Genomic DNA, 22,269 nt, shown 5'->3' with positions numbered 1-22,269 from the left:
TGGCGCCAAACATATTTTCTTTCTCTCTCTCTCTCTCTCTCTCTCTCTCTTCTTTCCCTCCTCTCTCCTCTTTTCTCCCTTCACCCCTCCCTCTTTCTCTCCTTCCCTCTCCCACCTTTCTCTCCCTCTCTCTCCATCTTCTTCTGAAACACATCCTGAAGAGGGAACCAGCTGGAGTGTCACCCCCACCATGGGCCAGGCCACAGCAGCTCAGGTGCACTGACTCTGAATAGCCCAGAGCAGCCTTCTTAGCCTTTTGGGGTCTTGGTACTGGTGGAAAACCATGGTGACTGACTGCACCTATACACTGCACAGGAGGGTGTGGCATCCTGTCCTTTCTTTTTGGTTAATCCTCAACTGAGGATATTTTCCTACTGATTTTTAGAGTGGTTGGGAGGGGGAAGACACAGAGACCAGGGCCTGGGGATCCAGCTTGCAACCAAGGTATGTTACCTTTGACTGAAAATCAAACCCAGGATCCTTTAGTCTGTGGGCTGACATTTTATCCACTGAGCCAAACCTGCTAGCGCCATCCTGTTCTCAAATGTGGTCACCTTTGTGCACTCCACCTCGCAGAGCTGATGGCAGGCATTAGTGAGCTGCACAAGTGAAGCTGGGCTTGCTAGTGAATCAACAGTGCACTTTCATTTTTATTACAGCCATGTGTAACTCTCACACTGCGGTCCACTGGTGCAGGAAGGCCAGTCCTGGGAGTGTGCTCAAGGGCCACTGGCTCCAGCTTTCATCCACTGGACTCTTTTTGGAGACAAACCACTGAGCGTTTGCTGTTCAGGGCCCAAGCAGAAAGCTGCCTAGAATATGAAGACTGCCTGAGGACCTCACAGAGCCACCAGCCCAACTTTCTCGTTAGTGTCAGAGATCTAGAAAGGTAAAGGGACTTTCCTGGGGCCACACAGCCTGGCACCTGCATTTTCTGTGAAATCTAAGGGAGAAAATGTGTTGGAGGTTTTTAAGCTTTACAGGGCAACTGTCACCCCAAATCGTTGACTATGGAACCTGCTTGTAAGCTGTGTCTAGAAGGGTTTATGTAGTTCACAGTGCAACTTGGCAGGTGCAGAGGGGTTATTTGAGGTTAACAGGGTGACAGAAAGACTGTTTACATAAAACCTCTTAGTTTTAACGAGGAATAGAATAGATGAGGGTTTCCTGCCTCCAAATATGAGACACAATTAAGACCGTATCTGCTCAGGAGAAAAGCAATCAGACTGTTGCCCCACCCCCCACCCCACAATGGAAACAGCTTCTCCAATTTTCTAGAAGTTTTTAGCCAAGGCTGGAGGCTGGCAGGCCTGGAAAATGCTGATGGGTCACATTCCCATGGAACACTGGCAGGTGTGGTGTGTTTTTGTTTAAGTGGAAGTGTACACATAGGTTACACTCTGGCACAAAAAATTATGCCACTCAGAGTCACACTGCCCAGCAACACTTTCTGAAAATGAAAATTCAAAAGATTTATTGAGTGTCATGAAACAACCTAAGTCTTCATCTTCCTTCACTAAACGTTGCTGATAGCTGCCAAGTGGACAGGAGTCCATGCAACTGTGCCAGAAGGAATATACTTAATTGTCCCTTCCAAGAAGGTTTATCACCTTTCGCCAGGAAATCAGCTGTTGATGAGTCTGCGGTCACAGTGACTCTGTGACTGACAAGAAGCTGCAAGCGGCAGGAGGAAAGAGCATCTCTTGAATTGCTGGTCCACAATGATTTTGCCCTTTATGAGGAATGAGCATGTTCCATCTTCTACCACCTTCTACACTAGGAAATGGAGTCATAATGGAAATAGGTGCCTCTGCCTTAGTCCTTGGTGCAGGGAATAAAGAAAAAATAGAGTCACCGACTCCAGAGGACAGGAGGCTGGGATCTGGGCATAAACACCAAGAGTGGAGATGGAGGAGCTGGTTTAGGTAAAGACCACATGGAAAAAGCTCTGGGCTGCAGATCTGAAGGTCTCTGGAGAACTGCTCTATTTTGTTTTCCATGAACTGTAAGCAAGAAGTTACTTTCCTAATTGAATGTACTTAATGCCTCACTTGAAGTGGTTAAATGGTAAATTTTATGCAATGTGTGTTTTCATCCCAATAAAAAGAAACAAGCAGCAGAGTTATTCTCTATTGAATGGGCTGTGGAATCTCCCTTGAAGTACATCTTCCTTGCTGACTTGCACAGCAGGAGGAATGTCAGATGTCTCTTTGAAGAGGAGGAAATGACTGAGGCGCAGAGAGACCGCCCTTGGGCTGCGACAGGGCCCACCTCAGAGGACACTCAGAAAACCCCAGGCTTTGCTACTTTGTTCTGTTTCTGAAAATGCAGGCCAAGCACAGGATCCCCTGTGGAACCTCCTAGCAGTTTCACCTCTATCAGGCAAGCACAAGGGTGAGGCAAGAGGAATATCTGCACAAACATGAGAGTGATTACCTCTTTAAGTTTTATGGAGAATAAAATGAGAAGACCTACCATAAATCTGGTTGGAATTCCAGGAGAAAGAATGCAGCTAAGCCATATTTTAGAAGTGATTCATGAAAATTCCTTATGAATCCCTGAAAGTATAAATGAAAATCCACACACAGGCACTCCAAGATGATCTCCAAGACACCAATAGTGAGAGAAGGTCTCAAAAGCATCAGTGAAGCCAGTCCTGTTTGGCTCAGTGGATAGAACGTCAGCCTGCGGACTGAAGGGTCCGGGGTTTGATTCGGTCAAGGGCATATGCCCGGGTTGCAGGAGGCAGCCGATCAGTAATTCTCTCTCATCATTGATGCTTCTCTCTCTCTCTCCCTTCCTCTCTGAAATCAATAAAAAATTCATATATTAAAAAAAGCTCCAGTGAAAAAGGTGATCACCAAAACAATGAAGACTGATTCTTTATCACTGACGAGAGGCCAAGCTGAAAAGAGAATATTTTCAGTAGATTAGTAAGAAAATAATACTCACCCTAGATGTAATTAGAAGAAACTATCTTTAAAGATGAGACAATATAGAGACATTTTCAGGTAAATAAAAATCAAGAATGTTTGCCACAGGTCGTGCTTACAAAATGAAATAGTAAACATGTATAAGACAGAAAGAAAGCAGAAGGAAGTCAGAGATACAAGAAGGAATGTAGCCGAAACCGGTTTGGCTCAGTGGATAGAGCATTGATTTGCAGATTGAAGGATTCCAGGTTCAATTCCACTCAAGGGCATGTACCTTGGTTGCAGGCACATCTGCAGTGGGGAATGTGCAGAAGGCAGCTGATTAATGTTTCTCTCTCATTGATGTTTCTAACTATCTCTCTTCCTCTCTGTAAAAAAAAAAAAAATCAATAAAATATATTAAAAAAAACACACAGAAGTAGTAGAATACACATAGTATGTGTATACAAAAAAGCTAAAACAAAACTTGACATAACCCAGAATTCCATTAACAATGGACTGAATGAGTAAACTAGCATAATCTTACAATGAAATACTACACAACAGTTAAGTGAGTTAAAGCTATATGCATCAACATCAATAAATCTCACAAGCACAGTATTGAACGAAGACTCAAGACACAGAAGAATTCAGAAGAACTTTAAGAAAAAGTTCAAAAATTGGACCAATTTACTAATACTGCATTTACTTAAAAATATCTAAATGAACTTGTACAACTATAAAGTCCAGGGATGATGCAGTACCAGGAGAGCAGGTACTTCTGGGAGATGATGTCCTCAGGGAGAAGCAGATAGGGACTTCCAGGCTGTTGGCCCTGTTCTCTAACTGTGCTTTGTGTGGTTTTGAGGAGCATATGTTTTAGAACTTTTAATGTCCAATATAGTTATCAATTTTAAAACGAAAGGAAGAGCAGCCTTCTACAGAATTCTGAGACGTCTAGGAAACCAACTTCTACACACCCTACCAAGACTGAATCATGAAAAAAAATAGGAAATTTGAACAGATCAATAATGAATGAAGAGATTGAAATAATAATAAAAGACCTCCCACCAAAGAAAAGGACCAGATGGTTTCATCAGTGAATTCTATCAAACATTTAAAGAAGAATTAACACCAGTCTTTCTCAAAGTCTTCCAAAAAATTGAAGAGAAAGAACTCTTACAAACTCATTTTGGTTGGCCTTAATTACCCTGACCAAATCCAGATAAGGACACTAAAAGAAAACTATAGGACAGTATTCTTGATGAATACATATATTTATATGTTTTAAAAAAAAATACTAACAAAATGAGATCACCAGCACCTTGAAAGGTTCATACACCATGACTGAGGGTAATTTACCCATGGAAAGCAATGCAATTCAATAAATGTGATATACCACATTAATAGAATGAAAGATAGGAATCATAGTTTCATTTACATAGATGCAGGAAAATCATTTGACAAAATGCAACCTTTCAAGAGAAAAATTCTCAAGCAATTTGATGTAGAAAAATGTCTCAACATAATAAAGGCCACATGTGGCAAACCCACAGCTAACACCATACTCAATGATGAAGTGTTCAAAGCTTTCTTGCCAACATTAGGAACAAGACAAGGGTGCCCACTCTCACCACTTCTAGTCAACATTGTACTGCAAGACCTAGTCAGAGCAATTGGGCAAGAAAAAGAAATAAAAGGCATTCACATCAGAAGGAAAGTAAAATTGTCTGCAGATAATATATTTGCTATGTGTATGTATGGTAAAAGAAACAACAGAGATATGGTGATAGGGTTACAGACTTCTTTTATGGATGAGAATCTGGTAACATGTCTATTTCTTTATTTGGGACAAGAAATCTGCAGTTCCATTTCCTATTCACCTTTTATAACTACATAGGACTTTATTAGGTACTTACTTTGATTCTTTACTTTTTTCCTTTAGTCTCATGTATAAATTGCTTCAAATTATTTTCAGAAAAAAATTAGTGTATTCATCGATAAATAAATCATCATAATCCAAACTGATTTGTAAGTAGCCAAGGATTCTTATGATTTGCCTACAACCAATTTTCTTAGCCTTATATCCCAATCTTACTAATATGCATATGGAAACACTGTCATATTGTAAACTTATGTAGTTTTCTGCTTTGATACAACTAGTTGTATAGGATTGTCAGTTAAAATTTGATACTTGGATTTGCCTACAGTCTACATAGTCTGAACCAAATTACTTAAATCCTTTGAACTTCTCAGTATCATTTGTAAAATAGTACTTGTAGGATTGTTGCAAGGATTAGAAGTGTTTTATGTAAGAAGTATTTAAAAGCATTAATAATTATGAAATCCCATTAGCTAGTCACTGGCTGGCTGACGTTGGTTAGAAATGCTGAGCTTGTTTATTATGATTATCTGCCTAATCTTTTTCAGGAATTCGGTGAATACATGAAAACATAATTGAAGCTATATAAAGCACCTCCATATGAAAAGTTTTAATTTTAGTTTCCCCCTCTTTACCTCAACCTGGAAAGTCCTTTCTTACCATATACTAAGACTGAGTTGAGTCCTAATTTTCTGTTCTTGCTTTATCTCAAGGTTCTCCGTGGATGATTTAAACCTCCATTATAATATTTTGACTAGTTTTGTGTCTTTCCTGACCCATGGTTCCAAATTTTGTAACATTAGGCTTGCATTCCCTCATATCTTGCATGTAGTTGGTGATCATTATTTACTGCCTTGAAGTCCTTCTTCAGAGAACACTAAGGTGACTGACTCGCTTGCTCTAGGCTTGCTTCAGCCAATTCCACAGCGCAGCTTCTTAACCGCCCGGCACTTCGCTGGCCCGTTTCCGTGAGAATGTTGTGGGAGTTAGAATGGTCAATAAAGAAGGTTCACCGCATTTGGAACCATGTGTCTTTCATGCACTCCGTGGGAGGACGGGCACACTGAGCACACCGAGGTCAGCTCCGTCGGGCCCGGGGTCCGGGCTCAGCGCTCCCCAAGGCTTTCCTGACTCTGCAAGGTATGGGGGGCACACGCAGGGCCCTTCCTTGGTGGGGGTTCCCATCTTACCCCGGCGGCCCACCTGGGAAGCTTTCTCAGCGCCCTGCTGTCCATAGGGCACTTTTCCTACTTGTAGACCCAAAGGCTGTCCCGGCGGGTGAGCGATCCGGCCACACGCCGGGTTTCCCAGGTAAGGCCGCCACCGGAGCCCCGGCTACCAGGTGACGCCGCGCTCGCCCTCCAGCGCTCCAGGCCCGAACGCGGAACGCGCATGCGCGCGGCGCCGCTCCCCGCCCCCGCTCCCAACACCCCCCCAACGCGGCCCGCCGGGCCATGGAACCCGCCGCGGTGGGCGCGGTCCTAGCGCTGCCGCTCGCCTTCTCGGGCGCCTTCCCCCGTGAGGCCCGCTCGCGCTCGGCCGGGGCTCGGCGGCGGCAGCCTAGGCCGCTTCGCCCGCCTCCACGCTCGGCCGGGCGCGCGCCGCGTCCCCGCGGCCTGTCCCCGCGCGTGCGCGCTCCGCCGTGCGTATGTGTGTGAGTGTGTGTGCGGCCGAGGGGTGGGCCGCCGCCGCCGACGATGCCGCGGGGCCGCCCCCCGAAGCCCAAGGAGAGCAAGGCGCGCGGCGACACCGGTAAGCGGCCCTGGCCGGCCGCCGCTGTGCCGCTCCGCGCGAATGTAGTCCCCGGATGCGGCGCGTGGGGCTCCGAGAACGGCCGGGCCAAGGCGGGGCGGCGAGGGGTCGGGAGGGCCGGGGCCGGGAGGGCCGAGGACGCCACTGCGTCCGACCGCCTTGCCGCCGCCGCCCGACTGCCGGCCGCAGGCGCGGGCGGAATGATACGGCGCGGCCCTCCGCCGGCTGGGCCTACTTTCCTGGGCCCGCGGCGGCGGCGGCGGCGGGCCGGGGGCGAGGTGCACGCCGCCCTCCTCCTCCCTCCTCCCTCTTTTCTCCTCCCCCTCCCACTTCCCTCCTCCTCCCTTCTCCCCCACCCCGCTCCCTCCTCACTCCTCCCTCCACCCTGTACCCTCCACCCTCCACCTTTCTTCCACCTCCTCCTCCTGCTTCCACCTCCCCCCGCGAGTCCGGCGCCTTCCGCCCGCCCGTCAGCGGGGATCGCGCCCCGCCCTGTTCTCCGCCGGATCGTGGAGGCCTGTGGGTGCTGGTGCCGGCGCAGCCGAGCGGCTGGCGGGCTGGCGGGCTGGCGGGGCGGGGAGCCGGTTTGACAGCCGCGGCCCTCGGTGTCCCCAGGCCGCAGGGCCGCAGGGGCTCCTCTCCTCTGGGACGCCGTGAGGTCTTGAGACTGCCGCGCCCGGGCACAGGCAGAGCCCCGTGGTCGCTGACTGTGCGCCCTTGTCCTGCAGGAGGGATGCCCGGGCCCACCGAGCACAGGTGCAGGTGTGGGGCTGGAGCGCATATTCTCCCCGTGGTCCCCCCGAGGTCCTCAGCGAAGGGGGTGCAGCGCAGATGGCGAAGTTAGGGACACGCTGTGACGGGCCGGGGTAGAGGCATTCCAGCCAGGACTGACCCCTTCTTGTAGCCTGGAGTGTTGGCTACTATCCATGGGCGCAGTCGTACCTGGGTTATGGCCATTACACTTGCCATTGCTGGATGGTAGGTGGCTGTGAGGAGGTCCTGAAGGCCCCCCAGCGCCGTGGCCTGGTCCTGTCTCTGCGCATTTACCTTATCTTGTTAACGTGCCTCCTGCCAGAAACCGCCGTCAGGCTCACTATCTGGGTTCCCGGGAAGAAGGCTCAGGACACAGAAGGACCTTCCTGTCCTACCACGTGGCCTAGGTGGTTACCTGGTTTTCCAGAGCGCCCCGCCATGCCCACCTCCTGGCTGTGGAGGCCTGGCAGGTCTGTGGCTTCACCACGAATGTGTATTTCACCTGGGCCCCTATGCTTCCCACCTGGCAGTCATATGTCCCTAGGGCAGGGGCACTTCTGTAGGAGCCTTAATTGGTCTCTGCTCCTCTGTCCTGTCAGCCTCAGGGTCCCCTTAAAGTGTAAATCAGGGGCACACTCACTGGTTAAAACTCTTGAATGGATTCCTCCACCCCTTGACCTTGCATTACAGGAGCCTCAGAGATCCTAAGGGCTGTGGCCTTGCCCAGCTCTCTTTTCTCAAGGGTCCCCTGTGGTCAGATGCCACGGTGTTCCTGTGTCTGGCCTTGCTGTCCCCATGCGGAGAGTCTACCTCCCTTCTCATGCTGTAGGTCTCAGTGTTCCAGCTTCCTGAGCTTTCCCTCTTACTGTTGCTCTGTCTACCACGGTGGTTCTCAAAGTGTGGTTTGGGGACCCCTGAGAGTCCCACACACTTTAGGGCTCTGCAAGGAAAGCATTTTCACAGTGATACTAAGACTCTTTGGCTTTGTTACTTGGTTCCCATTTGCACTAATCATACAACAGCAATGAGGTCTTAGCACAAATCACGGTGGTGGTGGCATCAGACTGTGAGGCTGCATTATCTTCATGTATTTCATGTTGCAACTGGGTGAGTGCAGAAACAGACATGCAGGTCCACCTGTCATTGAGGGAGCATTAAAAAGACTTGTAAGCCTGGCTGGTATGGCTTAATGGTTGAGCATCTACCTATGAACCAGGTCAAAGTTTAATTCCTGGTTAGGGCACAAATGGTGGGGCTTGCAGATTTGATCCCCAGTAGGGGGCGTGCAAGAGGTAGCTGATTAATGATTCTCTCTCATCATTGATGTTTCTTTCTCTCCCTCTCCTTTCCTCTCTGAAGTCAATAAAAATATATACATATTTATACACATAAATATGTAGTATATACTGAGTAGCCAGATTATTATGATCTCTGAACACATAATTGGCCACTCATTGTATATCCTATATAATAAAAGGCTCATATACAAATTGTCTCCTCCACCAGGAGTTGGACCAGCAGGCAGGCCGGCCAGGCTGGCCAGACCCCACCCATCCACCCATGCATGAATTCATGCACCAGGCTTCAAGTGTGTGTGTGTGTGTGTGTGTGTGTATCTCCTACCTAATAAAAGAGAAACATGCAAATTGACCATAGCTTCACTCTGCCCACAAGCCCCACCCACCAGCCAATGAGTGCAAGTATGCAAATTAAACCAACCAAGATGGCGGCTAATTTGCATATCCAAGCCAGAGCAAAGACTGAAGACAGCATAGAAAGAAGCCAAGCACTGCAGAAGGGAGCGAAGCTGCATAGAAGCAAGCAAGTGGGGTGGGGGAGAAGGGAGGGAAGCAGGCAGGGTGGGGGAGAGAAGGGAGGGAAGCAGGCAGGATGGGGAGAAGGGAGAGTAGTAGGTGGGGCAGCCACAGCAGGAAGCCCTATTGTAGGAATCTTGTAAAAGTGAAAACTCTTCTTACTATACTATTTTGGAGTGTATATTTTTCATAAAATATGTATGTTAAATAGATTTATTTTTAAGTGAATAAACATTTAAAATTGCTCGGTTTTGTTGAAACCAGTTTGGCTCAGTGGATAGAGCGTAGGCCTGCAGACTGAAGGGTCCCAAGTTTGATTCCAGTTAAGGGCATGTACCTTGGTTGTGGGCACATCCCCAGTAGGGGGTGTGCAAGAGGCAGCTGATCGATGATTCTCTCATCGATGTTTCTAACTATCTCTCTCTCTTCCTCTCTGTGAAAAATCAATGAAATATATTAAAATAAATAAATAAATATATAAATAAATAAAATTGCTCGGTTTTAATTGCTAATAAAGCAAATATCAACAGATACAGTCTACATAAACTTAAGGTCTTTGGGTTCTTGGTAATATGTAAGAATGTAAAGGGGTTTCAAGACCAAACGTTTTAGGACCATTCTCTCAGTTTATTCTTTTAGTAATGTTTCTTATGATCTGATTTTTTTTGTCACTCATTATGAATTTTATTTCTAAGGAAAACCTGGGAGGTAGGTGGGGCTTTTTATAGATAGGAGAAGTGAGGCTTTGAGAGGGAAAGTGATTTGGAAGGTCCACCCAGCTAGTGAGTGTCAGAGTTGGGATTTGAATCTACATTTGAGCCCCAAGTATGCATTTCACATTGCTCTGCCTTGATAAATGTAAAGCCCTATGTATGGGTTCATTAATGTATTCAGCAAATATTTTTAAGCACTTTCTGTGACTGGTTGGCTCTCTCCTGGTGGCTGGGGATATAAAGTTCAGCTGCAGAGACAAGACCTCTTCCCTAGCTTGTCAGGACAGTGTTCCGTGCTGGTGGGAGCAATCTATGGTAGCAGGGAAATCTGGGCTGGCCAGAGAAAATGATGTTTAACAGAAACTTCATCCTGTGTGTGCGTCTTGTTTTGAGGTGGGTCTCTTGTAAACAGCATATAGTTGGGTCATGTTTTCATATCCATGCAGCTACCCTATGCCTTTTGATTGGAGCATTTAATACATCTACATTCAGGGTTATTACTGATACGTGCTTATTTATTGCCATTTAATTCTGTATGGCTAGGTTCTCTGTTTCTTCTCATTACAACAATCCCTTTAGCATTTTTTGTAATGCTGGCTTGTTGGGGATGTACTCCTTTTTTTTTTTTTTTTTTTTTTTTTTTTTTTTTTTTTTTTTTTTTTTTTTTTTTTTTTTTTTTTTTTTTTTTTTTTTTGTCTGGGAAGCTCTTTATTTGACCATCTATTTTGAGTGAAAGCCTTGCTGGATATAGTAATCTTGGTCTCAGATCCTTGATTTTCATTACCTTCAGTACTTCATGCCATTCCCTTCTGGCCTATAGAGTTTCTAATGAGAAATCAGATGTCAGCCTTATGGAAACTCCCTTGTAGGTAACACTTTTTTTTTCTATTGCTGACTTTAAGATTCTCTCTTTGTCTTTAATTTTTGGCATTTTAATTATGATGTGTCTGGGCATGGGCCTGTTTGAGTTCTTGTTTGGGGTTCTCTGTGCCTTCTGAATTTGTGGTTAAAAAAGTTCTAGGTTAAAAAAGTTCTCTGCCACTATTTCTTCAAACACCTTTTCTATGCCTTTCTCCCTTTCTGCTTCTTCCTACATACCTGCTATTCTAATATTGTTACCTTTCATTATCCCACAGCTCCCTGAAGTTGTTCTCCTGTTTTTAAATTGTTTTTTCTTTTTGGTTCTTTGATTGAGTGATATTTTCAACTCTGTCTTCTAATTCACTGATTCGATCCTCAGCTTCACCCAATATGCTGTGTATTCCTTCTAGTGTGCTCTTTATTTGTGTTATGTCATTCTTTATCACAGACTGTTCTTTTTCATAGTTATTATATCCTTTTTCATACTAGTGAGCATTTTAAACATCATTACTCTGAACTTTGTTTCAGATAAATTTCTTATCTCTGCTTCATTTATCTCTTCTTAGAATTTCTAGTTCTTTCACTTGGGGGTTCTTTATCTCCTCATTTTGGCTTTCTTTTTGGATTTGAGACTATGTATTAGGTAGATCCTCTACCCCACATGTGTCAAACACAAGGCCCGCGGGCCAAATCCGTCCCGCCAGGCCTTGCAATGTGGCCCGCACCTCGCTGTCATCACTGCACTCCACTGCGTTTCCATCACAATGACAGTTTATGACTGTTCAGTAAACCATTCGGCCCGCGATTTAGGCTGGATTTTAGATTTTGGTCCCTTCTCTGATTGAGTTCGACACCCCTACTCAATCTCTATTGCAGGACAGTGTTAAAGGCTGTTTCTGGCTAATTACTACGGTAGGTGTACCAGTTAATAATGTGAATTTTTTTCAATAGATCGAGTTATACATATATTGATATATATACGATTTGATATGTATGCTATTTTATTGACAACAAGCTTCAAAACTTCATATGCCAACTTTTCTGAAGGTGTTAACAGATATTTTTATGCTTAAAAATGTCAAATTTTGTGCCAAAGAAAGAGCATTTGGAGGAAGTTTTAATTCATTTATTTTGAAGAAAAGTGCTGTTGAATACTTCGGGAAGCTTATGGTGAACATGCTCCATCTCAAGATACTTGTGAATGCTGATTTAAATGCTTTAAAAGTGATGATTTTTATGTGAAAGATAAAGAATATCCAAGTCAACCAAAAAAGTTTGAAGACCAATAATTATACAAGCATTATTGGATGACGATGCGCATCAAATTTAAAAACGTCCAGAAAGATTAAACGTTGCTCAGCAAACAATTTCTGATCGTTTACAAGCAATGAGAAAGATTTTAAAGGAAGAAAAATGGGTGCCACATCAACTGAATGAAAGACAAGTGGAAAACCGAAAAGTCATCAGGAAAATGTTGCTTTAACTGCACAAAAGAAAGTCTTTTTTGTGTCGAATTGTGACTGGAGATGAAAAGTGGATTTATTTAGAGAATCCCAAATGCACAAAATCCTGGGTTGATCCAGGTCAACCTTCAACATCAACTTCAAGGCTAAATTGTTTCAGAAAGAAGACAACAATGCTCTGCAGTTGGCTGGATCAGGAAGGTGTGGTGTATTATGAGCTTCTAAAACCCGGTGGAACTGTTAATATTGATCGCTACAGACAACAAATAATTAATTTGAACCATGCTTTGATTGTGAAATGACCAGAATGTTCCAGAAGACATGGTAAACTAATTTGCTTCATGATGATGTACCATCACACACTTCAAAACCAGTTAAAGACACGTTAAAAAATCCTGCCTGGGAAGTCTTAACCCACCTGCTGTATTCACCAGGCCTTTCTCCTTCAGATTACCACTTGTTCCAATTGATGGCACCACACTTTCTGAGTAGTACAGTACATCAATACTAACAAAGAAGTAAAAAATTGTGTCTCTTAATATTTTGCCTCAAAACAAGAAAAGTTCAATTAGGATGGTATCCACAAATTACCTAAAGATGGGGGAAATGTATAGCTAGTGATGGACATTACTTTGAATAAAGCACTTTTGATGTTTCTCCTGAAATTATTGTGCGTTTTTTTAATTACAAAATTCCAATTATTAACCAGTACACCTAGTATAGTGGTTGGAAAACTGCAGCTTGTGAGCCACATGCGGCTCTTTGGCCCCTTGAGTGTGGCTCTTCTACAAAATACCACTTGTGGGCATGCATGTACCGAGCGATTCAAACTTTGTGGTCCATGCGCAGAAGTGGGTTTTTGGCTCTCAAAAGAAATTTCAATCATTATACTGTTGATATTTGGCTTTGTTGATTAATGAGTTTGCTGACCCTTGACCTAGTAGATCTGGCATAGACTAAAAGCCTGCGGAGACTGCCTCCACTCTTGGACTGATAGGATTCTAACTTGAATTGCCCCCAGGCTATCGTTCTCAGGTGTGTTGAGAGTTTTTTGTTTGTGTTTTTCAACAGGGTAGGGCAGTTTCTTCTGCCTGGAGGCTAATTGTTTTTTTTTAATCTCTTAAGTGGCCTCTGGGCAAGGTGTTTTCCAATAGGGTGTGTCTACTGTCTTCCCCACTGGCAACGTAAATGTCTGTGTGGGAAAGACGTCCTCTGCTGCGCGAGGGAATGACTCAGCCCAGGGAACGGGGTGTCTGCCTTCTGAGCTCTATTCCCCAAGTCCCCAGTCCTGGCTTCTCTCACAGCTCCAGTCCACGTCACCCTCCCTCTGCGCGAGTGCAAGGTGGGTGGCTCCACAGGGAATTTTGTGCGTTGGCCCTTTAAGAGGGTGCCTGAATTTTCAGCTGTTAGTCCCTGGCAAATAGCACCCTGCTGCCTTTCACAGCCAGAAGTTATGTGGGTACCCTCCTCAGTTTTGATGCTCTCTACTGGAGGTCTCAGCTTGGGGATTAGATCCCAAAGATCTCAGTGACAACCCCCCACAGTGGCAACTCCCCACAGCTGAGATACCTCTCTAGGACTTCAGTTGCTGTCTGTGGGTGCCCGGCCAGCTCTTCTGCCCCTTTACCAGTCTCTATGTGGTCTCTACTTTCGGTTCTCGGGTATCAGGGTTCTTTCCTGCACGTTTTCTGTTGATTATTCAGCAAGTTTTTCTGTATTTTAGTTGTAATACCAATTTGCTCCTGGGAGCATGTCCATGCAGCATCCACTTACTCTGCCTAGTAGAACTTGACTTGAAATGTCACCAAAAGGCCTCACTGTTGGCTTTCACTTTTGGCAGTACATTAATTTAGTGTAAGAATTTTGAAAGCAGGTTTTAGAATAGAATGTGGATATAGTTAAGAACGAAGAGAATAAAAATTAGATATATTTTTATATATCTAATTTAAAAAATTACATTAATATTTCTAGAAACTGGAGTTTGCTTTACTGGCCATTCTGATAGAAGAATTTTTGAAACTGTTGCCAACTCTCTTCAGTCCTTGCCCCACCTTCTGTCCCGGGGATTTCAATTCCTGCTCTCATGAAGATGCTATTATACAGCAGACTCAAGGACTGCTGGCCAGAGTTGGAACTGCAGGCTGTTTACTCAAAAGAGGTGTGGAATGCCTGTCAAAGACTTTCTGGAGCTTACTTGAGTCTTTAACATAACCTCTACTGTACTTCCACATTTCTAAATTCTAATATTTTTGGGTCAAATTTGCTATGTGACCTATTTGCTCTATATAGTAAGTATTATATATGTATATGTATATATATATATTTCCATTGATTTTAGAGGGAAGGGGGAGAGAGAGAGAGAAAGACAGAGAGAGAGCGCGCGAGCGCAACATCAACAATGAGAGAAAATCATTGATCAGCTGTCTCCTGCAGGCCTCTCCTGGTTCATAGATCATACTCAACCACTGAGCCACACTGGCCAGACAATATGTATTTTATTTTGATGCTCAAATTATAAGACTTGGAGTATACTTATTTTAAAGAAGTAGAGAGATTTAGGACATCTTTATGACATCGTTGACAAATGTCGATGAGTATTTCATAGTTTTTCTTTAAAAAATATTCTTATTGATTTCAGAGAAGGAGAGGGAGAGATTGAAACATCAATGATGAGAGAGAATCATTGATTGGCTGCCTCTTGCATGCCCCCTTATTGGGGAGGTGACCTGTCTGGAATCAACCATGCTCTCCTGGTTCATAGGTCAACGCTCAATCACTGAACCACACTGGCCTGGCCATAGTTTTTCTTATCTGAAAATACTTTTAAATTTACAGCTGTTACCCAACTGGATTTAGAGAAACACATTGGGAAGCACACTGAGGATTGTCCAAAGCTTTGCAGCCCTCTATTTTCCGACACCAAAACTCTCTGAGGGAACAGTTTCTGCTCTTGTTGACTTATTCTTGCTTCTCTGCACTTTTCAGAGGTAGATTGAATTAATGAACTAGCATTTATATTTTGACTGGAGTTTGTTTGCTGAGTGATTTAGGAACCTGTGTGCCTGATGACCTCTCAGGGTGACTTAGAAGTGAAATGCCCCCAGGATCTATAGTGACTTAGAAAAAATTGGAAGCAGCTGGCAAGGGCACAACACTGTGGCTTTGGTGTGTGTTTGCGGGTGGGTGTCAGGTCTCCAGAGTTGAGTTTTAGGTTTCCCAAAGTCCTACTGAGAAGAATTTAGGATTCTGTAGCTCAGTCCTCTTAACATTTCTCATTTGTAACCTAAAAGCATGCCCATTTAAAAAATTCAGGATGTCACCAGTGTCATTTAAAATTCTCATAAAGTTTTGACATAATTTGGTTTCTAAACAACCAAATAATTTTATTTATGCGATGAGAATAACAACTGTTATTTATTATCTATACTTATGCAATTTTATAGATGGAGTTTTAACATTGAATGCGGAGAACACTAATTATGCCTATCAAGTTCCAAATTTCCATAAATGTGAAATCTGTCTACTGTCTTTTCCAAAAGAGTCCCAGTTTCAACGCCACATGAGGGATCACGAGCGAAATGACAAGGTGAGTGTTTTAAAAGGGGCGTCAGAAACGTGAGCGCTGAGACTGGAGGTGGTGTAAACATCCACCTGCGAATTGAAATTATTTCCTATAATTTAGATTCCTAAATTGTGGAGCATCGTATATTATATAAGAACACATTTTTAGCCGTAGTTGTATTCCTAGCCATTAAGAGATCACGAGGGAAAGTGAGAAATTGTCTAGTGAGTCTGTGTATGGAAGTTCTTAAAGCATGCCCTTCTCCAGTAGTTTCTGTTTCCTCTATGAACACAGAATTGGTACATGCTGATGTGTTTTTCTCTGGTAGGGCAGTTACCTTTAAGTGTCTCCATTGTAAAATGGTGTTCAGGCATGTTAGATCGATCGTCAGCAGGGAGCATGCTCTCTTACATAGAGATTTGTATCCTTTCTTGCCGGGGCCTGTGATGAGAATGTTAGTGTCTTAATGGGACGTTTTGCTTGATAGACAGAAAGTGACAGTTGAAACGGCAATGAGAAAGTGATTATGACTTTCCATTAGGTAGGAGAACGTGAGCTAGTCAGCCTTGTGAGACCAGAGCATACCAGCTCTCTTTTCTGGAGCCAGGGCCTGACCAGCTGCGCTTTACTGTTCCTGTGAGTGATAACATAATCCTAATACCACTCGTGGGGAAAATCTGAAAATACTGACTCAGTCCTTATTAGGGCCTTGATATTTCAGAGGGAAATTAATGCCAGTGGTTACTTTTTCTTTTTGTATGTAAAGTGGCAGAATACCTTCCATTTGGGAAACATTTTAGACTGAGATAAGCAACTCCATTAAAATCCAGTAAAACTTTTTTTTTTAAAATATATTTTATAGATTTTTTACAGAGAGGAAGGGAGAGGGATAGAGAGCTAGAAACATTGGTGAGAGAGAAACATCGACCAGCTGCCTCCTGCACAGCCCCTACCAGGGATATGCCCGCAACCAAGGTACACGCCCCCAACCAGAATCGAACCTTCAGTCCGCAGGCTGACGCTCTATCCACTGAGCCAAACTGGTCTTGGCAAAATGCAGTAAAACTCTTATGATTCTTATTTTACTTGAAGTGATTCTGTTGACAGCAGTGGAGTTGGTTGGAAAAAGAGGGACAATTGCGCCAGTGTGAAGCCCCTTCATTTTGTCATCGGAGAGCCCATACCCTGGCACACTGAGGTGCAGCTCTCCTACCAGAACCCTCTTCCTGCCTGGATGGGTGTGGTCCCTACCACCCCTGAGACATTCCCTAAGGAACTTTATGTGTTGGTGTGGGATTTATTGACTTGGAAGTTTCTTAGGAAGATTGTAGATCATGGTACTTGTTAATATTTGAATGCTGTTTACTGTGGAAAGATTGTATTTCAGAGACTTCTTGACTGTTCTCTCCCAACAGCCACATCGCTGTGACCAGTGCCCCCAGACATTCAATGTTGAATTCAACCTGACGCTGCACAGATGTACCCACAATGGGGAGGACCCGACCTGTCCTGTGTGCAACAAGAAGTTCTCCAGAGTGGCCAGCCTCAAAGCGCACATCATGCTGCATGAGAAGGAAGAGGTAATATTTCGGCCTGCCCTCTGTTAACTGATTCTTAAAAGGCCTCTAATCTGTGGGGGGACCTTAGGTATAAACTAGTTTACAAAGCCTTTCATGTAGATTTCAGGGAGCGAATGTTAAATTTGCCTTGGCTGATCTCCAGTTCACTGATGAAAGCTTTTCTTTTCTGCCATATCAGTTGGGGTAGAGACACTTAATGTGTATTTGGAGAATCAAAATATGTCTGCATTGGCTAGAAAAGCCCCCTCCATCCCCCCTTTTTTTTAAAAAAAAAACACAACAGAAATTAACTTTAGTAGAAATCTGTAAAAGTAAATTTTCTGCCTGTGAAGATGGCTCAGGGATCCCCTCACCTGTGTGCATTTGGGAGAATATATAGAAAGCATTTGTGATGACACACAGCAATTACACACCGAGTGAGCAATCGATAACTGATAGGATGGTTGGGTTGTGTTGCTGTTGCTAGAAGTGGAGCCTCATCCTAATATATAAAAACCCTGGGTCTGTCACTACTGGAGGCTTGACCAACTGGAAGTCAGTCCTGCAGTCAGCACTGCAGCAGCAGACACTGTGCCCCAGCACTGACTGCTGAGGGGGCTGCAAATCAGACCCAGAGAAAGGCCTGAAGAGAGAAGCAGGGTCTAATCTGTAGCCTGTGTGGCAGCTGTTGATCAGCACTTGCCTTTTTCTTTCTCTCTGGGCTGGGCCAGCAGCCATGCCCCCATTTCTCTCCAGGCCTCTAGCAGGGCTGCTGATCAGCCCTGCCTTTCTGAGCAGGCCCCGTTGATAGGCCCAGAGAAGCTGACTGGCATAGGAACTGACCAATCAGAACCAAATCTGGGTCAACTGTGAGGAGCTAATTGCTACCTAGGAGGTGGAGCTTTTGACACTGACTGGCATAGAAACTGACCAATCAGAACCAAACCGGCTGGCAGAGGAGGTCATTTGGGTATGAGATCAGGCCTGCAGGGGAGGGCAGTTAGGGGTGATCAGGCAGGTAGAGGTAGTTGGGGGCAAGGTCAGGCCACCAGGGGAGGGCAGTTAGGGGCCATCAGGCAGGCAGGCAGGCAGGCAGGCCGAGGCAGTTAGGTGCAATCAGGCAAGCAGCCAAGTGAGCGGTTAGGAGCCAGCAGTCCCAGATTGCGAGAAGGATGTCCCAACTGTCTGTTTAGGCCTGATCCCTGTGGGACATCCTCTAAGTGGTCCCCAATTGGAGAGGGTGCAGGATGGGCTGAGGAATCCCCGCTCTGTGCATGAATTTTGTGCACCAGGCCACTAGTTTCAAGTATAAATGGCTGTTGCTTTAAAAATATTACCTCTCCACCCTGATTATTATTGCAGAAAATTAGGAAAATGCAAAAAAATAAGGAGGCGAATGTGAAAGACACCTGTAATTTTATCTCCCATGGCTAATTACAGATAATTATTTGGTATATTTTTTCTTCTGAGACAGAGAAACAAATATAGTATTTAAATTACATACATAAAATTCCCATCCTAAAAACTGAGTTCCTACTTTCTGTGTAGACTTGTGTATTTAATTTGTGTAGACTTATATGTCTTTAATTTTTAATATAAAATCATTTATTTATCTTTTAAATCTTATTGTATGAGTAATGCATGTGTAATTTGGGGACAGTTAAGTCTACATCATCAGAGATTCCAGTCCTCACAGGGCACTCTGTGTATGCCCAGGCTCCCCTGCACTCCCTCCATGCAGCCCTGTTATTCTGTGCCTTTTTTCTTCAGTCAACTGTCATAAGTGATGTTACACAAAACCTGCTGGTCATAGATTAACACCCACATGGTGTGACGTTGTGGACACAGGTCACTGTGGGTAGACATGTAGGTTGTTTTCCACTGTGGTAAACCTGGTGCAAACAGAGCCACATGAGCAAATGTTCCCTAGGCAGGCAACTTTGTACCCAGAGGACATTGTGGTTGTCACTGCTATGGGGAAGGGGTGCAGTGCTGTAGGCATCTAGTGACCAGAGATGTTCCAGAAGGCCCTTCAGTGCATAGCCCTTCTCTCCGTCCCAGCACACACACAGTGATTCAGTTCCTAGAAATGGAATTGCTTGGTCAGAGCGAATGTAAATTCAGAATTGGGTAATCTTGCCAAATTATCTCCAAAGAAGTTCTATCAATTTATGTGCCACACCAGCACAGCCAACGGTGAACCTGAGGAGGGGTGGTGAAGGATTGAAGAAAAGACAGATGAGAATACAGCTGGGGCTTGGTAGATCTCCCATGTCTGGATGAGAACACTAAAGACCCAGCCTACAAGCTGATGCTTTATTTTATAGTCTGATTAAAGCAAGGGTAGATTAACATGTATACAAATGTTCTTGTTTTGGCAACAGTTGCTGAATCTCCTGCAGCTACTTAGGAAGGAAATAGGGAGGACTACATGGTCAGGCTTAATTATGCTAGCAGAGCTCTGCCCTCCAGGCTGGGACTTGTTTGTGGCCCTGCCATAGGTTTGACCCAGAGCTGCTCCCTACAAATTTATTCTCCAGCCAATAGTGTATGAAAATGCCCCTTTCTCCATAGAATTTTCATTATCTGTGTTATAAAACTTGTCTTTTCCAATCTGGTAGTTTAAGATGATATGCTTCTGTTGTTTTAATTTGTATTTCCTTAATTATGAGTAAAGTTTATCATCTTTCCATGTTTATTAGCCATTTTTTCCTGTCTTTTAATTTTAATTTTCTAATTTTGGGGGAGTGGGTGGGGATTTTGAGTATATTGTAGATATGTGTTAGCTGTTTACTATACCCAGGAAGTTAGTTTTTTTTTGGTCTTTTCTCAGTTTCTGATTTCTCCTCCCCCCACCCCCATGTAAACTTTTAAATTGTCAAATACTTATAAAATTTTAATCTGTTCATTTACAGATTCTGGTTCTTGTGACTTGCTTAGAAATACTTAACACGCCCACAGTTTTTATTTTTTAAGTCTCACCATGTCTTTTAGAGCAGGTGCACCCAGAGTGCAGTGCACATCCCATTCCAGAGACTACAAGTTCACACTGATCCAAGTCCAGCCACCATCCCAGCTTCTGTGAACCTCCCCCAGTTCCTACGTGTGTCCTTGAGCACAGCAAGGACGTGGCTTCCACGTGGCAGTACAGTCTCCTGTGTTCTGTCTGCAGCAGCATCGCAGTTGGGTGGCTCACCCTACTAAAGGCATGCAGGGTGGAAGGGGACTCAGGGTCATTTGATTCAGCTTGCTTTCTATTTCAGGGCCACCCTGACCATTCTTCCAAGCCACAGCCTTTAATGAGCCACCCTGAATTAGGGTTGAGTTAGTCTGACCACAAAGACAGCCCAAAGCAGAGCAGGGACTGAGAGCTGGGGAATTAGGTGGTGGGTATTTGATTTTTAACCTCCTATTAGAAGATCGAAAGATACAAAGAGCAATCTGTCCCTTCTGTCCCCTCTGCTGGGCTTTGCCTGGGGAGGGACTACCTTGATTTTCTGGTTTCTCTTTGGAATGATAAGCAAATGTTTGTGTACTTCTTATTTTCCTTTTCTGGTTTATTATTAATGTGAACTTTAGAATTTTGCCTACCGTACTTAAACATGAATTTTTTGCTGCATAAAATTTTTAGAATGTTTCAGGAGAGTATTGAACATATTTGCAAAACTGAATCTTTATCATCAAAACATCACTCAGTAATGTTTTGTTCATATGGATTCAGTGCATTATTTAATTTATTCTTAAATGTTTAAGATTTTATTAATATAATTTGGAGGTCTTTCAGTTATATGTTGATGGGATCTGATTAGAGTGCATGCGTTTTCTCCATGAAGTCAGCTTGCCACTTAGCACTCATTGAAATTACCCTAGAACAGTCTGTCTAGGGTAGACACTAGCTTCTGCTTCCAGCCTGGAGGACTTGGTATAACTCTGACTGACAAGGTGGAAATCTGTTAGGTGCCCCTGAGGCACATCCTCCTTCCCCAAAGAGTAAGGCGGTAATGGTGATGAAACTTCTGTTATGTGGCCTGTTTTGGTTGTGGCTCCGGGTATACTTCTGTATGAGCAAACTGCTCACAAAGCAGTTTTTACTAAATAATTCTGACAAATCTCTGATTATAGCTCTTACTTACTAATCTGATCATTAGGTAAGATAGTATTATAAAAAGCAGAAGGATTTGAGCCAGAACAATAAAACAGCAAGGGTGGGAAAAGGAGGATAAAGAGTCCAGTTTTATTTCACAACTGAGACTGGAGACTGAGAGTTGTTGGTAGAAAATGAATAGTTTGAGTAATTCTTCTCTCCTGCCCCTTTTGTGGTGCCATAAAATTCAGAAGCTCAGAGGTGATTTTTCAAAAAAAGATGCAGCAAATTATATTAGGTTGTTTTTTCTTTTCTTTTTGATTGTTTCTTAGAAAGAATTTTCTTTATTTTCAACAAGATACTGACAATCTAATAATTTATTAGTTTCTTAAATTATTATATAATAATACCAATTTAAAGTTATTTAGATGAAATCATTATGGATTGCTCAAAATATTTTTCCTTCATCGTCACTGTTCTTTTTTTGTTAATCCTCACCTGAGAACATTTTTCCATTGATTTTCAGAGAGAGTGGAAGGGAAAGAGAGAGACAGAGAGAGAAACATTGATTGGCTGCCTTCTGCACCAGGGCCAGGGATTGAGCCTGCAACTGAAGTATGTGCCCTTTAAATGGAATCAAACCTGGGACCCTTCCACTGAGCTAAACTGGCTAGGACCAACCTTATCCATATTATTGATTTTTTTACAGAGAGAAAGAGAGAGGGATAGAGAGTTTGAAGCATAGATCAACTGCCTCCTGCACACCCCCTACTGGGGATGTGCCTGAAACCAAGGTATATGCCCTTGACCGGAATCAAACATGGGACCTTTCAGTCGGCAGTCCAATGCTCTGTCCAGTGAGCCAAACTGGTTTCAACCTCGTCCTTTTCTGCAAAGGATGCTCTGAGTAGTGT

At 44.0% G+C, this 22,269-nt stretch overlaps 1 protein-coding gene and 1 long non-coding RNA gene across 7 annotated transcripts in view; one reads left to right on the top strand and one right to left on the bottom strand.

Moving 5' to 3' along the window:
* Positions 1-345: 345 nt before the first annotated feature.
* Positions 346-3,148, bottom strand: LOC123651573. The gene is made up of 2 exons (XR_006740364.1): positions 2,476-3,148; positions 346-881 (listed from the first exon to the last, which is right to left on the bottom strand). It is a non-coding gene; the product is annotated as an uncharacterized LOC123651573 (long non-coding RNA).
* Positions 3,149-6,250: 3,102 nt separating this feature from the next.
* The window catches only part of ZNF236 (zinc finger protein 236), a 68,921-nt gene continuing 52,902 nt past the window's right edge, over positions 6,251-22,269 (top strand). For 3 of the 6 annotated variants that reach the window (XM_036419035.2, XM_036419028.2, XM_036419025.2), the window contains exons 1-3: positions 6,251-6,546; positions 15,594-15,736; positions 17,128-17,292. In XM_036419035.2, the coding sequence (XP_036274928.1) occupies positions 6,492-6,546; positions 15,594-15,736; positions 17,128-17,292 (363 nt within the window). In that variant the 5' untranslated portion in view covers positions 6,251-6,491. Of the gene's footprint in view, positions 6,547-7,600; positions 7,770-14,981; positions 15,138-15,593; positions 15,737-17,127; positions 17,293-22,269 lie in introns of those variants that run through there. The other 3 variants (XM_036419027.2, XM_036419030.2, XM_036419029.2) reach the window with 3 other exon arrangements.

Source organism: Pipistrellus kuhlii, unplaced genomic scaffold (assembly GCF_014108245.1).
Source record: "Pipistrellus kuhlii isolate mPipKuh1 unplaced genomic scaffold, mPipKuh1.p scaffold_m20_p_6, whole genome shotgun sequence".
Lineage (NCBI taxonomy): Eukaryota > Metazoa > Chordata > Mammalia > Chiroptera > Vespertilionidae > Pipistrellus > Pipistrellus kuhlii.
This window is presented reverse-complemented; position numbering and strand designations above follow the sequence as displayed.